The 19,062-nt window shown below is 48.1% G+C and overlaps 1 protein-coding gene across 1 annotated transcript in view; it reads right to left on the bottom strand.

The window, feature by feature from the left end:
- The window catches only part of SH3RF3 (SH3 domain containing ring finger 3), a 368,418-nt gene that overhangs the window by 65,275 nt on the left and 284,081 nt on the right, over window positions 1-19,062 (bottom strand). The window contains exons 5-7 of the mRNA XM_047069059.1: window positions 18,606-18,685; window positions 7,951-8,121; window positions 5,634-5,881 (exon numbers count right to left, since the gene is read on the bottom strand). Coding sequence (XP_046925015.1) covers window positions 5,634-5,881; window positions 7,951-8,121; window positions 18,606-18,685 — 499 coding nt within the window. The remainder of the gene's footprint in view (window positions 1-5,633; window positions 5,882-7,950; window positions 8,122-18,605; window positions 18,686-19,062) is intronic.

Consider the following 19,062-nt stretch of genomic DNA (forward strand, 5'->3'; position numbering starts at 1 on the left):
GGTTTATCTTGTCATTGTGGGTCATACTTCCATCTGTGTGCCTAAGAATTTTTTATTGGTATCAGATGTTGTTATTTTTATGTTGAGAGCTGGGTATTTTTGCAGTCTTAAAGATACTCTTGATCTTAGTCCTGCAACACTGTTAAATTAATTGGAAACAGTTTGATCTTTTTGAGTTTGCTTTTAAGACTAGTTGGGTGGGACTAGAGCAGTGCTCAGTCTAGGGACTGAGGCAAGGTCCTTCTGCATAGACGACTCAATGCCCCACAAACTGTTTTTCCATCTGGCTTGTGGAGCTGGCACTATTTCCAGTACTTTGTGAATGCTGGACACTGATAGCACTGATCCTTGCTCTCATAGTTTCCCTGGCTTTGTATAGTTTCTTCACATGCATATGCTGATTACTTCTCAGCAAACTACTCAAGAGGACACACCCTGCATCCTTTGAGGTTTTCTTCCTATGCAGCCCTCTCTCCTCTCTAGGTTTTGACCTTCAAACTCCAACCACCTTCATCATCCAGACTCTCACTCCACATCCTCACTTCAGGAAGCCCTCTGGGCTCCATGTTGTTACCACTCCCTGTGCCACAGTCTGGAACTTCTCTCCAGGCAATAAGCTGGGGCACACCTCATGTCCCATTATCATGGATGATTTTCCAATGTCTGACATCTTGCAAACGGTTGTTCTTATAAATTGTTTCTGGTAGAAGGGCAAATCCTGTCCTCACTACATTAGGTCGGTCATAAGCAGAAGTTTAGCTTTATCCTTTAGATACAAAACTTTGATTCTATCTATTACTTAAAACCCTCTAATGTGCCCCAATGGCCTTAGCATAAAAACTGAAATTCCATGACATGTTCTAAAGGAACCTCCATGATCTTCCTCTGCTTACCTTTCAGCTGTGCCACAGGCACTCATCCTCTTTCTTTGTCCTTCCACACACTTCCACCTCACCTCACCCCCTGCTTCATGCTAAGCTCTACCTAGCTTTAAGATCTAAAATTAAATTTTGCCTCCTCAGAGAAAATGTCACTAACACCCTAGTCTTCTCCTTCCATGCCTTTTGTTTTAGTCACATCAAAACAAATAAAGTTACCCAAAATAGAAACTCTGGTATTTCTCATTGCCATGTCTTTGTCCTTGCTAGAATTCTATTTGTGCTTTGTCTGCTCAGATAGTTCCTATTTGTACTTTAAGAATCAAGGCAGGATCACCACCTCTTGAAAACTTTCCATTCTCTCATTTTCCTCCCCAGTCTGAATTACATATCTCCCCCCATGCTTTCTTAATACCCTCTGGATACCTCCACTACAGTGCTTTTCAAACTCTATGGAAAGAATTTGTTTCCTTGCCCTGCTAACTGGGTGTAAAAATAGGGTCTATAGGTTCTTCTCTGTATTCCCAGAGCCTAGCAGAGTGCCTTGCATGTATCTACCTCTCTTTCATCTTTTTGTTTGTTGGTTGGTTGGGTTTTTGTTTTTTGTTTTTTGTTGTTGTTGTTTTTTTTTTTTCTAATGAATAAATGGTTGTACAAGGCTCTTGCCCCTGCTAAACACTGATATGAGGTTGTGTGGACACTGGCACTTTACAGGGAGAGCTCTGCCCTTGGAAAAAAGAATCACATTAATCAAGCAGAACAAATCATATTGGATGCTATGGCCAATGCAATTAAGCCTTTGTCAAACTGCCTGACTTTGGCTCAAGATGAGAACATTGATGAAACGCCTCTCAACTGCCTGGGTTGGGGTCTGCTGAAATGGGCAATTACTGCAGTGAACAATCCATTACTTGTACTGTCAACAGTGTGCTTTTTCTCTCTAAATGCAGAATGAAGTGGAAAATGCTATGGAAACTCAGTGGCATTTAATTTACTGATATGATGTGGTAGGAGCCATTCTTTAACCTGACTGTAACAGCAATAGTGTGGGGATAAGTATGAGGTTGGAATGCATTGAGGAAACCGTTCTAAACATCCTGTGCCTCACTTTTCCCGTATGTAAAATTAGTCTGATGGAAGAGAATGCTTGTCACACCATGGTGGTTACTATGGTGATCAATGACTGAGATGCAACGTTGTACTGCCCCTAGCCATGCCAATTTCTTTCAATTCTGCTTGTTATTCCATAGAAGGAGAAATGACTGGCAGATCTCATTTTATTCTTTAAATTGGGAAAGTTGCTAGCAAGGCATGGCTTAGAAAGGACATCATACTGGGGTACCTAGGCAACTCAGTTGGTTGGGTGTGTGACTCTTAATTTTGGCTCAGGTCATGATCTCGCAGTTGTGAGTTCGAGCCTGGTGTAGGGCTCTGCGCTGACAGCATGGAGCTTGCTTGGGATTTTCTCTCCCTTGCTCTCTGCCCCTCCCCCTCCACACTCTCTTTCTCCCCTTCTCTCTCTAAAATAAATAAATAAACTTAAAAAAGAAAGAAAGACCATCATACTGGCATTTTGTGCAAATAACCCTGGGCTGCCGTGCCAGGATATTCATTCTCAGTGAGGAACAGGGCTCCCCAACCTCTCTATATTGTGGTGCACATAGAAACATGTGTAGTGCACACTGGGGTTAGTGGATGAGATGTTTATAGCCAGAAGGGACATGGCCTGGGACTTTAGCTGCCCCAGGTCCTGCCTGGGTGCTCCAAGGCTCAAGGAGGTCAGAATCTTGGTATACTTCTGACCTGTCTGGCACATCAGTTAGGAAGTTCTGCTGTGGGCTCAGTCAACCACTTCGCCACTACAGTGGCTGTGTCTCTAGCTAGAGGCTACCAATAAACACCATCAGATGAACTTAAACCATTCTATGAGTATAGTTGCTTGGGAGGTAATTGTTGGGGGCAAGAGGGCTGGCACCAGATAATATTGCTGCAGAGCTCCTTTAGTATAAAGACAACTAGTTATTCACCATGGGGCAGAGTTGTAAAAACAGAACTTATCTTGGTTAATTTAAGCAAAACAGACATATATGAAAGACTCTTAAGCACTTACAGAGTCTCTGGGATGGCAGAGTCAGTCTTGGAGGCTCAATAGCCAAGGCAGTGCCAACACCACCCACGAGGCTCCCTTGGTGCAGATCTCATTGCTGCTGGAAATAAACACTATCCAGAATGAGGTGGACACTGGACACCAGATTTCCACCTTATACTTACTGATGACTGGGCTCTGGACACCATAAATCTACCCTGCACCCACCGATGACTGGCACTGGACACTAGAACTCTACTCAGCACCCACTGATGACAGGGCACTAGACACCAGATGTCCACCCTCCTGCCCCTGAAAAGCTGGATGTTTTCACCACTATCTTCTCTCTTAAAAAGGATCCACACAGCCCCTCATGTTTGTGGCTTCTGAATGTAAGTCACATGCAAGCATGACTACCCCAGCATTTAGGTCATATGTCTGCCCCTTATCTACAAGGTGAGCTGGACTGGCAGGGCCAGCCTTCTACCATGGTGAGGTGGGATTCATACATGAGATAAAAGCCCCATGTAATGATGCTGATCCAAATCAGCCTGTGGGTCACAGTGTGCCAGCATCCACTGCACTTTGCAAAACTACATGTCATTGTCTTCCACCATAAACCAGTCCCTTCTGGTTTCTTCTAGACCAGGGCATGCCATCGTCATTCTCCCAGTCACTAGTCCAGAAACTTGGTAGCTGGACTTGGTTCCTTCTTCTGCCTGAGCATCAGCCCATTTCCAAGTCATAACCATACTGACTCCTAAATGTCTTGTCATTTGCCTCAATTCTGCATCTCCTTGTGACCTCTCACCTGAGGACAGCAACACCTTTCTAGTGGCTCCCAGCCTCAGGCTGCCCCACACCAGCTCTTCCTCCCTACCATGCCTGGTAATATTTGGTCAAGTTCCATCCCTCTCATGTAAAAGCTCTTGGAGGGTCCCCACTGCCTTCATGAGAAAATTCAATCCCCTGGATTTGGTAATAATTTATATTTGGTAATAATTTATATTTATTTTTTGGACCCTCATACATTGAATACTCTATTAATATTCTTATTCTCTAACAGAAGAATAAAAGTAGCTACAGGTACTGAATACACACTAGATATGCCATGCTAGACAATCCTCATTGTCCCTGGAGGTAGGTGCCATTTTACAGAGGAAGAAACTGAGGCAAGCAATCATAATGGCAGCCCAGCATTCAAACACAGATCTCAATCTCAAGCCTTCAATCAGACATGTGATTACTCTGTCTTCACTGAACTGCTTGCAGCTGGTTGCACAAGATGTGCTCTCTGTCACTTCTGTTCACTTGACTATTCCTTTCTTCCTGCTTCAAATGGCACCCTTCTTTGTTTCCCTACCCAAGTGTTACTTTGCTGCCTCCTCTGAGGATCTTTTCCCAGTCTCCCACCTTGTCATCACCAAGTATGCATGCTGAACCCTCCATCAGCACCCAAATCCTTCCTAGCACCACTATTCCCTGATGGTCCATGAGAGCTGAGAGCAGGGACAGTGTCCTGTTCTGTCAGTGGGCATGCTGAACGAATCAGACTGTCCTCTAAAACACTCAGTAGTGCCTATCTCATTCTAGGATTGTAGCATGGTCTTGATAGCTCTTGCTGCCACACACAAGCCTGGACTGGCACCAGTACGGGAATGTGCAGGCCAACTTCCCCAAAGAGTAAGCAGGTTGGTGGGTGGACAGCCACCCTCTTGTTCCATTAGCCTTCCCACCCTCTTGTTCCATTAGCCATGACTCGGAAGAAAATATGGCCCCTGCTGTGCTAAGTATTATCCCCACTTTACCACTTGAGAAGATGCCTCCTAGAGCACTTTTAATGGGCCATCTCCTGGCTGGCTAGATTCTAAAAAATCATGTATTTTATTGCTCCAAAGAATTTACATATTTCGTCCTTTAAGCCTTACTTTGAGAGGAAGATAGATGGTTTCTGAGAGAGTAAGGCTGGGGTGGAGCAGGAATTCTGTGTCATTTAAATGAAAAGTCAGAGTTACACTCTCTCATCCTGGGTTCCTTCACTGCACAGTGAAGGGAAGGTGACTGGGGTGGGCTCCCAGTTCCTAATGGCTCAGTGCTAAGCTTCCAAGCAAGACTGTTTACCTTCTTTCTGCCTATAAGATCCACCTCATAACTTTTTCTTCATCTCACACCATACTAAGATTTTCCTTAAATGATGTCAGCCTGGCTATTGATAAAGTTGGCATGAAGGTGAAGGGTCAGTGACCATCACTGCTTCTAGCTTCAAAGTATTTCAGAAAAAGGGCACTCTGGCTCTGCATGGTAAGAAGCTGCCTAGCTGGAAAGCCCCCGATCAGGTGTCCGGCACGTGGAAGGCCCGTGCAGCTGGCCCAGCCACCTCATAGGGGCCGTCCAAAGGTGCCAGTGCTCATCTTATTAGTTCATGCACTCCTCTTGCTACAATGAAATGTATAAATATTTGTGAACTCTCTAACCCATTTTTTTTTGCCAGGACAGGGTAATATAAGTCAATACTACATTTCCTAAAGATTAGCAGAAGCTTAGGATTATGATAAGCAGATACGACTTGTCCCATGTTGGACTGCTTGAAACCTAGGTCATAATGTTTCTTACAAGAACCACTTGTCAAATTTTCCCGCAGAGTGAGGTCTCAGGAGCCTGGCACGTACCTGTGGGGACGGTGCCCCGGGCTTGGCTGGTGGCCGGCTGGGCTGTGTGCCGCAGACAACTGCCCACTGGGGGGGCGGCCGCCTGGTGCTGGGCCTGGGGTGTGGTGAGGGGAAGGGCCGGCCTCGTGGCAGTGGCTGGGCTGCTCAGGCTTCCACCACCTGGGTGGATGGTTGTGGCCATCCCTTTGGCCAGTGGAGACCCTCCAACAACATTATTCCGGGGTGTCCCAGCCCCTCCTACCGGAGCCCTGAGGAAATAAAGCAGAATCCAGTCAGGTGAAGTCACAGATGAAACCACACAATATAGGCCATCAATAAAGGCCCACTCATACCTCCTGGCTGTGAGAGGTGAAGCCACATAGCCCAGGGCACAAACACTAAAACAATGCTGAGATAATCCCCTAAGCGATGCCCAGAGCTCAACCTTGGCAGTGGGGGACCCTTTGTAAAACCTTCATGGGGGTTCACTTTCAATATAAATAGTTAAGAAACAGCAAAAGAACCCTAAGAACCAGTGATGATCCCAATCAATCAAATATTTTGTACCAGAACTACTGCCTTGATTCATTTTAGTAAACAGCTGTGTCTGTCCCCAAATACATCCAGAAAGAGTGACTGAGCTGGCCACAGCCAAGGCTTGGACACATCTGGCATGTGGTGGGATGGCAAGGACCCATCTCCCTCTGGACATGGCCACTTTCTTGTTTCTGCTGGCTTCTGGGAAAGAGCACAGACAAACCACATCCTTCTGAGAGATGTCAGGGAACTTGCAGTTTCATACCAGAAATAGATGCCCTTTCACCTCAGTTTCCAGATGAAATGAGTTTCCAGTGTTTAAGAAATACAAGAGAAACACAGCCACTCTGAAAATGGGCTTTAGCCCTTTGACCTCTGAGTACTTGCACCAAACTCACGCACTGGCAGTGAGTGTGAAAGATATGGCAGAATCTGGGAACTCGGAAGCTGCTCTGGGTTCAGTTTCAGGGATCAAATGTCTTCCATTTGTTTAAGATCTGGGTAAACTCCCCTTATGTCCTCTCAGAGTCTCATTCGTGAGGGTCAGAACAGGCACTGCCAGGCCCGTCACCAGGTGGGGGTGCTTCACTCCTTGAGGCTCAGTACCACTGGGCCATGACTTCGGTCAGGGATGGGCTGAGCCACCACTAAGTCAGGGCTTCCGTGAGAATAAAGGCCTCCTGGAAAAGGACTCAGCTGTCCAGGGACCGACAGCACCTTTCTTTCTTAGCCCCTATAGCTGCCATGAAATCAGCCTCTAGCAAGGAACTCCATCAGTGAGCCAGTCAAAGCCATGAATTTTTTTTTAAAATTCACATCAGCTACCTGTTGAACTCACTTTTACCCTAGGGAAAAAACTGTAAAAATTGAATAAAGTGGGCTCACAAATTATGGGTCTTTCCAAGAAGGGCCATCAGATGATGTGACAAGCAAGCCTATGTCATGGCCAGCACTGCTCCTCTGGGTGCCCTGGAAAGTATGAATCAGTCTAGTGATCAGTGCCAGGTCTAGGCATTATTTGATTATTTTAATGGCAGTCTTTTCCCTGAGAGAGAAGGAATCCAGGGCTGTGCCCAGGAACGGTTTCCACAACTGAGATTGACAAATGAAATCAACAGTGGACCCCTTATCTTAATGGAAAAATCTCAGACAACTCCAGGTAACCTCTTGAGCAAAATTTTTAATTCCATTATCTGTTTTATAAAAATGATATAACAGGAAATCTGTAAATGACAGGAAAGCACAAGAAGAAAAGTTTGAATTACTCTTAATACCATCACTCAATAACAACTGTTAGCTTTTGAGAATATGTTTTTCCCTTGTGTATATACATAGGTGTGTGAGTTTTATGTATACCAGGTTTATGTGTGTGACACACACACACACACCCACACACACACACACACACCAGTTGTACAGACACTGTATTCACAGGCACAGGTACATGTGTGCACACACACACAAGATTTCACTCTCCTGGGGACCTTCCAATTTCACTTTGTGCTGCTGCCCTGAGTCCAGCTCATTCTGCTGACATCTTCTCCCCTCACAGCCAGTGCCTGCTGAAGGAATGACAAGCAAAACCTAATTCGTAAGGTGAAAAGCTGGCCATGTAGAACCCTTGCTCAAGGGGAGTTCTGAGCTCACGGGGCAAAACCTTGTGGGCAGGGGCACCCTTGCTGACTTCTGGACTGTGTTTTTGGCTTGCCCAGACCACAGCATGATTTTCAGGCAGTAACCAGCTGCAGGGGAATGTGGGTAGTGTGTTTCCCCCTCTCCCAGGCAGCGACACCTGCCTCACCTGGAGACGGGCGTCACGTAGTTTCCTGGGAACACCCCAGACAGTCCAGTCCTCAGGGATGTCCCCTTGAACCAGCCGTCCTGACACTTCTCTAGGACGCGGTACATCTCGCCCTTTCGCAGCTCCAGCTCGTCGTTCTTCTGGGGCTTGTAAGCATAGAGCGCCAAGTACCTATGGGCAGAAGAGTAGGGCCAAGGATAAATGATGGCTGGGAGGGGTGGTTATAGGCCATCTTGTATCACCTGGGTCACATGTGGGCTCATCTTTGGATGAACCCAAACTAAAAAAGGACTAGCTGATGCCTGTGGGGGCTTGTGCACACCGTGCCCAACCTACTCTTTGTGATAAACCATGGTGCAGGGAAGGCGGTGTACTCAGCACTGCTATTGCACACCTAGAGAACCAGATCCTGAGAGGTACATGCAGGAAGGAGACAGACTTTGCCTCTTGTGCCTAAAACCCAGGTCACCCCACAGCCCTGCAGTGGCTGACCTGGGCAGGCAGGTATGTGATACCACCTTCCAGTCCTACAGCTCAGTGAGCCTCCATGACTCATCCAAGGCTGAGGGATACGCCAGAGGATGTGCCAGAACAAGACCACAGGTCTTTGGGCCCCAATTTTTTCTTCTATTCTGCATACTATTTCTAAAGCCTAATGTTCTGAGCAAGAGAAAACTAAGAATGAAGCAGTTAAGTCTTGGGTTGGGTTCCCTCATTTCATCTAACTGGGTCCTGGCTTAACCTGCCTGGTCCATTCAATCAGTCTGAGCTGGAGGATACCTCAAAGGTCCTTTTAGATAAAAAGAAGTCTAGTTAGGGAATTATTGGTTGCATTCTTCCTTGTAATATTTGTGCCATGGCTAATTATTTAAATTCTACTTTTCTTTTAAGTCTATCTGAATACAAATGAAGAACAAACTCAGTGGTGTAAATCCTGGCCTAGGGTTTAGAAGTTGTGCCCGTAACAGCCTATGATCCTAGTGACCCATATCACTAGGTATTTGACAACCTCAATATACAACCCCACAGGGCACTTGCAAGGACTGGATACTTGTAAAATGCTTTGCTACTGTGGGCGTTTGGGTAAGTTGGTTTTAAATTGATAGAGAGAACCATATCAGGCAACTATGTTGTTCACAAAAGGCAGGAGGAAGGCTGATGAGGCTTCAGCTCAATGAGAAACAAAAGATGATTTTTAAAGAAATGTCATCTCTTGGATCTCCTACCAGGATGGATGGCTGGGTGGGTATGTTGACCCTTCCCAGGACTGTAGGCTCTAGGGGCTGGAGGACATTCACAGGTCTCTGGGGATCTGAGGAGGGTCATAGACCCCCAGAACACTCTTCTGACCCTGGGAAGGGCCTTCTCAGTATGTGAATACAGAATTGAGACATGACTCACTAGGGTTCAAGCAAGAAGAAAGGAGGACCTGAGTCTCAGAGGGCCAGTGAGGAACATGCTAGAACAGAATGAGAACCTGTAAAGATGTCTTGGCCCTAACATAAAGTAAGGGAAAATAAGATAAAACAACATAAAACCTGCCACCCCTTTCTAATCCCTGACCCTAAACACTACAAGTGCCTCTGTTTCAGTCAATGGAAGCCTTGCCTTCTGTTTATTTTCTTTCTTTACAGGTTGGCACCCTCCCCCCTTCCCTTAGGGATAAAAGGATGGCTTACATCTTTATTTCTCTCTGTTTGAAAAGATAAACATTGGCAACTAGCAAGGACTCTGGGTTTCAGAGAGGATAAAGGAAGCCATCACCAGAGGGGACACTCTTGCCTATCATGGGCGAAAAGATTCAGGTTTTCAGCGCAATGCCTGGGTGACAAAGAGAACCCAGGATATCATCTGTCTGTTTTCACATCTGATGACTCACAGGAGCTCTTTGATGGTGACAGAGGAATGACCACAAACAGGAAAGTCACATGACAACTGCATTTGCACCAGGGAAGCCTGCATGCTCTTTAACCACTTGGGGGCAGCCTCTTTAACCACGTGAGGGGCAGCCTCACGTGGGGAGTTGCAGCTTGGGCAAGGGCAGGCTGAAAACAAGGGGAAAGGGGAAGTGCAGGCTGGGGCCGTGGGAGGCTTGGAAACAATGACAGCGATGCACACCTTTTTGGGCCTGCTCCCAAGCAAAGGTAACTGAAGCATAAATCCTGTTTGTTTGCTTCCTTCCATCTCTTCATGATGTAAGAACAGTCTTTTTGATTCTGTGGCCAGTGAATACACAGTGGCCAGGAGCACAGTGCCAAGCTGGGGGTGCTGTCTCCTTGGGATGTGTGTGTATCCAATATGGACCTCAGCAAACAATCACGCTGGTCAAGGAGGGAGAAACTGCATGCTGCCTTTGTTCCCTTCATGACAGGCACTGGGCTCACATCTCAGCTTGGCCAACAGGGTGGGGCACCCACATCTATTGCACCCACTCCTGGGGCCTGTGCAGAGCCTGGAGGCCCATACAAAGTAGTGACGCCACCACATGAGGCCCACCACTGGCCTGTGCCCTACCAGCTGCCTCCTCAACCTTCAGGCCCAGGAGGAGACCAAGTCCCGTGTGTCTTGGGCACAACCTCCTCCTCACCGTGGCCCACTGGCTGTCCGAGGACTGGGCCAGTGGGCCATCACCTAGTGTCTTGGGGTGGGGCTCCACGGTTTTCTGCCCACTTGGACACTGCCTGATGGAAGATCCCTTTTCCAAAGGCCGCTTTCACACACACAGGTTCAAGGTTGGCTGAGCTCCTCAAGGAGGGCACCATGTTGGAGAGTTTAAATGCCTTGCTCTTCCACTCTTATCTCCCCACCTGTGGGGAAGAATCCTGAGCAGTTAAATCTTCCTATGAGAGGAAGTGGCAGATCATCCTGTCCTCAGCTGGGATCCTGGCAAGAGGCAGCCATCTGCTACCCTGTGGCACATCTACCTCCTACCAGTGCAGAGGGAGCCCAGTTCAGCCCAGAGGAAGGAGACTACATGTATGCATCTCTAGCTGGGGTTCCCAGAAAACCTTGGATCAGGGAAGTTCTACACCAAGGTGTCCCCCAAATATTCTAAATTTGCACTGACTTTCTCCTCTATCTGGGGCTCTCATCTCTCACCCTGCTGTCCTCCACTCCCTACTATACTATATGCTCCACAAGGATAGAGATTTTTGTATGTTTTTTTCACGCTGTGTGCCCAGGACCAGAATGCGTCTGGTACATAGTATACTCCAAATAATACTTGTTAAAAGAACAATAAAATAGGGGCTCTGGTTTTGAGACTCTGATGAAGACTGCTGAAGGAAAGTGTGTGTGTGTCCATGTGTGTATCTGCATGTGTGTGGGCATGTACTGAAACTGTCTCATATGGCCCCAAAGTCTGCCGGCTGACCTTGAACACAAAAACAAGCACAGAACAAACAGGTACCAGTTTTCCTCATTCAGGAAGTCCATTCAGTATGGAGTTGGGAGGACTGTGCCAGGAGGGGATGGGCACCATGGAGAGGCAAGAAAGGGCAGAAAAGACAGGGCTGCAGGCTGTGGGTATCTAAACAGTGAGGAGAGGAATGAAAAGGAGAAGCAGAGGGTGTACAACAGGGCAAGATGGCAGAGAGAGCTGAGTCCAACCAGGAGAGAGCTGAGCTGCCCTGGAAGAACCTGGATAGAAAGAAGCAAGCAGAGAAGGCAGTGAGCCAGGGGAGGGAGGGAAACAACTGAGGCACAAGGCATGTGAAGGGGTGAGAGGTGAGTCAAAGAGGGAAGTAGAAACTGGAGTCAAAAAACTTCTATTAACAGAGTTTCCAAACCAGCTAGTCCAGCCCTTGGGGGGTGAAGGAGCCATCTAAACAGGGCACTGTGGGCAGCCTAGACAAAGGTAGCTTTGACAGGGTGGGGGGGCTTTCTCTTTGCTCTTTAATCTATCTTTGAAGCCCCTGGGTCCAGGATGACTTCCATGTGCCACCTGCACTGTCCATCTGCTCAGTGGAGTTTGAAGCTATGGGGGGGGGGGGACAGGGGACACCTGCCCAATTGTGAGCTGGCCCTGCCAGAGAGAGGATAGACCCCAGGCGAGTGTGTAAGGTTCATGTTGGCACAGCAGCCCAAGGACCAGGACCTGCACTTGCCCACACCTGGCTCAGTGAGTGATGTCCATTATCACCCAACCTCCACAGCAGGAATTGGATACACACCCGATTTAAAAAAGAAAGCAATGTTACCAAGTGTGACAAACACTCCATGAACCATATGAACTGCCTGGTAGTGATGTTTGTGATCTTGGGGGACTGGACCTCAAATAATGAAATTTAATTGTCTTTAGGGAAGGAGCCGATTATCCTTCCCTCAACATTTGAGGATCCCCATGCCATTTAGTGGAACAAAGACTTTGCATTCACTTCTTAGCACAAAAGGGGAGTTGAAATGAAAAAAAAAAAAAAGAAAAATGAAGAAAAATTTTAGATTATGAGCTTCAAGCTATCCTGATTAAGACTTTTAAGTCAGAAAAGTCTTCTTTCAAAATTCCATTTTTATTTTAGAGAAACACAGACATGGGTCCGGTGAAATAATAAAAGCAGGAAAATGAGCAACCTAGAGGTGAACATGGCTAAACACTGCTGGTCCGCCGAGCGGGGACACCAGTGCCTTCCCCACTGCTGGAATCACGTCCTCTGGCACAGGACACACTGAGAAACAGTGTCACTGCAGTTAGTTTGCAAACATAGACAGACTTGGATTTTATGCCACATCATGCCCCTTCACAGGGCAGGTCTGGATTCTTAACAGTGGGAAGTCAATATTCCTTTCATGGTTTCATGTATTCTACTCAATAAATGCTCAGTGACACAGACACCCCTTGGATGCTAACAATGGGCAGTACAAAGGATGTCATTTCCAGGGATGCCATCACCCCCAAGGGAATGACACACCCTCCCCTTCAAAACACAGCTCTAAACTCTAAATTGTCCCTCACAAACTCTAATGGTATCTTATTTCTAAGTAGCTCATATCTGTGCCTAAGAACAGTGGTGCAGAGCTCCACACCCACCACAGGCATGTGGGCCACTGGCTAAGGAAGGACAAGGCAGAAGCACAGAGAACTGGCATCTTTCAGGTGCCAACCTCTCCCAGGGCCTTGCCTAAGCCCCACATGAACTCTGAGGCTGGGATTACCCCTTATTTCACAGTTGAGGAAACTAAGGGTCAGAAAGGTTGAGAATCTGTGTTTCAGCAACAAGTTAGAAGCAGATGGGGCTCTGTGGCCACAGGGACAGGGCAAGGCACTGTGAGAGGCTGTGGAGGAGGCTGGCAGGCCCTGCTGAGGTCGGCCTGAAGGTGAGGCTGAGTTCCGGGGTCAGGGAGCCCATGTGGTCCCCTGCATCAGGAGGTGCTGCACTGGTTTGCACCAGGGCACTGATGCATTTGCTCTCCTCATCTTTACTTCAAATTTGTGTTGTTGATGAGTAATATCTCCTCTGGTCTCAATACTTCAAGTCTGGCCTCTAGGTGTGCGTTGCTGGGGGAACTGGAATGCAAATAAATCTGACTTCACCTTGAAAAATCTCTGCCCCTCCCACTTATATTTCCTTTGGGTGCCTCACAGAGAAAACCAGAAGCAGATGGCTCTGTGGGTCATTTTGCTGCACGTGTGTCTGCAGATCTGGCATGTGGCTCATGCTGGGGAGGGGCGCTGGCCTGGGGTGGGGGAATATGTCATTCAGCATCTGCTTTCATTAGGAATGACCCAAGAAAAAGCATGGATGGATCACACTTGAACAGAGGATGGCCCAGCCCACTGTCAGCCTGATGCCTGCAGGCCTCCTGGTCCCTGCTTTATGCACCAGACAGCCACAGCAGTGCTACCTTGTCACTCCCTCTCCACCCATGTCCCCTCTGCTGCACTCAGCCAGAATTGCATTGCTGACAGTCTCTGAGCAAGCTGGACGGCACCTTCTGTGCTCAGAGCTGCAGGCTGGTACTCATGGAGCCTGCCAGGGCCTTGCATGCCTGGCATGAAATAGGCAGCACCTGCATGGTCCTCTTCCTCATGGTTCCCAGGGCCCCATTCTCACTCCTTATTCCTTCAAAAGGCCTCTTCAGCTCAAAACAAGCTTCCACAGGTGGCTCGGTCATCTCAAAAACACATATAGATCAGACAGGGGCTGCTGCTTGCGGCCCCAATTTCACCTCTGTGGATTCACATACAAAAGCTGGTACTAGCATTAAATTTTTTTTAAAAAAGGGGGTGCCTGGGTGGCTCAGTTGGTTAAGTGGCCAACTTTGGCTCAGGTCATGATCTCACAGTCTGTGGGTTCGAGCCCCGTGTTGGGTTCTGTGCTGACACCTCAGAGCCTGGACCCTGCTTCAGATTCTGTGTTTCTCTCTCTCTCTCCCCCTCCCACCTGTCTCTCTCTCTCAAAAATGAATAAAACATTAAAAAATATTTTTTAAAGCTGGTACTAAAAATAAGGCAATAGTAGGAAATTTGGTTTTTTCTTCCCCACTGTCTTGTAGACTATATGGGGCTTTCAAGCTGTAAGGTGCCCCCTCCACCAGCCTGAAGCAGTCCTGCAAGTGTGAGTCTGGGATAGAGGGTCAGGCCCCATGCCCCCCCCCCCGGGTGCCCTTGCATGGATGGTGTACACACAGAAGCGGCTGACTGCTGTGGCCACTCTGCCTGGCATCATGCTTTTACAAGCAGCCTATGGGATATTTCCGAGGACACCAATCACTCACCCATATTACTTGCTCATTTCTACAGCAAGATGTTCACTTGAGTTAATTATCTACACAGTTCTCTTCAGCTCTAAGCAAGGAGTGAACTGAAGTATTTTAGTGCCTTCATTAATTTCACACCCTTTCTCCTCTATATGATGGTTTGCTCATGTTTCTTCTAGAATAAGTAAAAGATTCTTTTCAATTATTCCTGTTGAAGTGTTTGCTCCTGTTCTCCTGGATACCAGGGTCACACTAGCTGACATGTGCCCACACATTGATGGTTCCATTCAATGGATGTCTACTGAATGATAGCCAGGTGCAGCCAGGTGGTAGAGAAGCCTTCCCCAGGAGCACCCACTCTGGGGAAGGGGGAGACAACACAGGTGCATGTCAGGGTCTGCACAGGATGTTACGGGGTCTGGGAGCGGCACTATCCGGCCTCAGAAAGCCAAGTAAGTCTTCCTGAAGGAGGTGGCAGCTGAGCTGGGGAGGGGTGAGCTGATGCAGGGCTGTGGACAGGACATCTGGGTGCAGATGTTCAGAGGGAGAGAATGGGGAGCATTTGGGGAACTGTCATGAGGCCATGAAGTGGCCAGCCCCTCACCCAGGCCTTCCAGTGGTCCTGATTTCCCAGGAACCGCAGGCAGCTGGCACTCCATTGGATGAGGTATCGGCTGCAGCCCAGAAGGAAGGAGCTGGGAGTGGCTTGGCTGCCAGTCCCGCGTGGGAGCTGGCATCCTTCCCACACTGAGCTCACAGAAAACTGGTCTGCAGAGGCATTTGTGCAGTGACCCACAAAAGGAAGTCCTGGACCAGCAGCAAAAGCATCACCTAGGGACTTGTTAGAGAGGTACATTCTGGGGCCTCACTCCAGAGCTACTAGGGTAAGACCCAGCAATCTGTTTCAACAAGCCTTCCAGCTACTTCTGCTACATTCTGAAGTTAAAGACCCACCTATGTACTGTGTCTGGTGATGTCCAGTCAAGGTCTACACTCAAGGGCTATGGCACCATCTCCCAGAGTGGGCCAGGCTGCTGATGGTTCACCATAATGGTCCTCAGTGGGAATTTCCCAGCCATGTGCAGCTGCACTAGAGACTGTGTCTCTCCCAGGGGTCACCAGAAGCCCACATGGGCTCACTTCATCTTGGGAAAACTAAGGTCTATTCAGGCTCTAGAGTTGCCCTGAGGATCACCAGGCTTCCCTTCCAGCACAGCTCAGCCCCCGCTTCCTCACAGGCATGGCTCCTGAGAGCAGCCATCAATGGGCCTTAGCCTCAGAGTCTGCTTCCAGGAAATCCAATCCAGACAAGGCCGCTGCTGCTTGGGGACGCTACATCCCCCTGGGCTTAAGGCCAGCTCATAGGGGCAGGTCTTTCTGTCCACTGCAGGTGGCCCTGCCGGCACCTTTGCAAATCTCCAACTCTGCCCGCCAAGCCTTCTACTCTGCTCTAGAGAATTCTCTCAAGATGGTTCTTGTGCTTTTCCCACATACGTTGCTCACCATTCGATAGTGCTGCTCACCCTCAGGCAGGGCTGCAGGCAGGGGCACCTTATCCATACCCTGAGGGCAGGTGCTGTGACTATCTGGAATCACTGTCTGAAAGACTGAGCACTGCCACAGAAGGCTGGTTGGTGGGTTCACCCCTTCCAGGCCTTTGCCCCCACTTCAGCAGGGACTTAGGTTACCAGATCCTGGTGTATTAAATTCACACTAATCAAGCCCATCACAGATTGAAGCCCAGAACCACCCTCTGTGTTACAGATTTGTGGTGGGGCCTGGTCTGGTCACCAGTTCCTTTACCAACATTACGGAACATGGTGGCTGTGTAGTCATTAGAAGGTAGGCTCAGCGACTTCTCGACACTCAGGACAAATAGGTGGGTCACAAGGAGAATTACGCCTATGAGATTGCATCCACCACAAACGGATCTGGTGGGGACAGCTTTGACCCCCCCCCCCCCCACCTCACACCACCAGGTACAAGGTGCCTCCTGCTGCCTGTTGTCCCTTTGGGTTTCTTTTGTCCAGTCTGCAGGCAACCCCCAGTCCCTCTGCTCCACCCCTTGGTCTTTCTCTGGCCCCCACAACAAGACTCCCAGACCTCACAGGTGGCATGCAGATTGTCACACCCTTCAAGAGGCTCTTGGTTTTCTCCCAGGGATGAACTGCACCCATCTGTCTGTGGAAGTTTCATTCCCAGATGGCAAGCTGCACTCAGGACCCTGAGTGAGGCTCTCAGAACCCACTGCCATGCTCTGGGGTAAGGCAGATAGACAGAGGGCCTATTCATGTCTCAGGGCAGAGTCGGGATGGAAGGAGAGGGAGGTCACTCCATGCTCTGCACCACATTAAAAAGCCCTCCACAATATGGAAGATCTGTGCATGGTTGAAACCTCCAGTCTGTATTCACAACTCTTGGGGAGTAATATTCTTGGACGGTATTAATAACCTTTTGGGTCTCAAAGACAGAGCAGCTTTCTTGGTGGCTGATCTGATGTGTAAGAGCTGAGGGCTTTAGGCCAATACAAGAAGCACTCTGTACTCATGATGAGGAAGGTTTTGGTCATCAGAACACATCCAAAATTATAGGGAGCCTGTGTGCCAGGCATTCATCTGGGGGGACACCTGGGGCTTGTTCTTGAAGAGCTCACTGTGTCCTGCCTCTCATTTAGGCAACCACATTAGGGAATAAGAGTCTCCTGTGGATACCAGTCAACTTCCTCAGGGACAGGGCCCTGCATCTAGTTCTTCAGAAAAAGCAAGGCTATCACTACCCATCCTGTCCTATATGCTTCTTTGCTCCCAGGTTTGAGTGGAAGCCACTGGACAGCAGGTCAGAAGAAGAGCATGTCTTCTGTCTAGTGCTGGTGAAAACTTGAATTTCGGCCAAAGACACCTAAACGTAGCTCATTAATCTACATTCCCCTCAGGACACTAGGTACAAAATAGGTACATCTTAATGTCCTTTTGTTTAGTTGGTTGTGGTAATGATGCAATCAGAGCAGTGGGCAGATAAAGGGAGATGTTCAAGGATTTCCAATCTGCCACCAAGTAAAGACAAACATTTTGATTGGGTGTAAACAGGTAGCTGAACATGTTCCAGTATATTTACACCTTTGGGAGACCTTTTGGAGCTCAGCAACTTGCTTTTTTCAAAAGGCTTTTTTTTGGCTTGGAATACCTTTTGTTCTGCAATAATGTAGGTTCTAAGTGTCCCTTTGACCTTCGTCGGATCTGTGGAACGTTCCATTTCACCATATTGTTTGCCAAATTCATATTCTCCACCTCAAAAGATTCATTCGAGTAACTGAGCTCATTGCCAAATAAAAGAGTAGAAGGCAGTCTAATTTTTCAGAACTATTTAAATGGGGAATTTTTTAAACTGCACGTATCTCTTAAGAGCTGTAATTTAACAAGAGCAAATCTTCTAAACAAGATAAGCATCTTGCTTCCTGGCAATGATTCATCTGGTTATATTTGGGGATGATATGCAGCTGTTATGATATAAGCTACCATAACTGTAGGGCAGTTGTGGCTGTTCAAATATTGAGTTACTTCTGAACACGTGGTGACTAGCTACTTCCCCATGCTCACAAGACCACCCGCAGCTCTGGCCCCCTCCACCCTCCAGAGCCCTCCCCCCCCCCCAATACACACCTTCTCATGGGCCTCCAGGGTCTTCTCCGTGCTATGGCTGGTCCTTTCCTGATTGGCCTGTGCCATCAAATATTTTGAATATCACCCTGCTTATAAATGTCCTGGAGACACTGACATGAAAGAACCAGCTAGACTTTGTTTTCCATACTCTCTTATCAGCAGTGTTACTGATGCACATAACTAGACTGATTGGCTGGTAACAATTTAGAAAACCTATGGAAACCACATGTTTATATGCTAGCAGAGGTGGGAGGGAGGTGCTGAAGGCACAGGACCCCAAAAACATAAATGGCAGCTCACACGTTGAGGGGCAGCTGGACTTTGGGAGCTGTGCCTTGCTGTTCAGCCGCTGGGGCGGGTCCGGCCGAGGAGGAGGAGTCCTGGAAACACACAAGAGACAGGAGTGAGTTGACAGGAGGCTCCTGCCTCAAGAAAGAGAAAAGCATGATCAGGCTGGAGTCCAGAGTCACCTGTTCTCCCCTCACTGGCCTGACCCTCCAGCCTCTAAAATTCTCAGGTTCCACTTGCCTGGGTTGTTTGTCAATAACTTTTTTTTCAGCTCATTGAAGGGAGCTTAGCAGCCACTGACACTCTTCCAGAAGCAGCTTCCAAGTGCCTTCCGGGAGCGGCTTGGAAAGTCACTCTTCCAGCCTGCATCTGGGTTGGGCAGCATCGCACTGTGTTTAACATGGAAGAAGGCAGTGGAGGGAGGCCTGTTTTTATTCTTAGAACTTGAATTACTTGTTCTTGTGTTTGT

This window comes from Lynx rufus, unplaced genomic scaffold (genome assembly GCF_022079265.1).
Source record: "Lynx rufus isolate CCGP_SWC_20201006 ecotype Redwood Valley unplaced genomic scaffold, mLynRuf1.p SCAF_8, whole genome shotgun sequence".
NCBI lineage: Eukaryota > Metazoa > Chordata > Mammalia > Carnivora > Felidae > Lynx > Lynx rufus.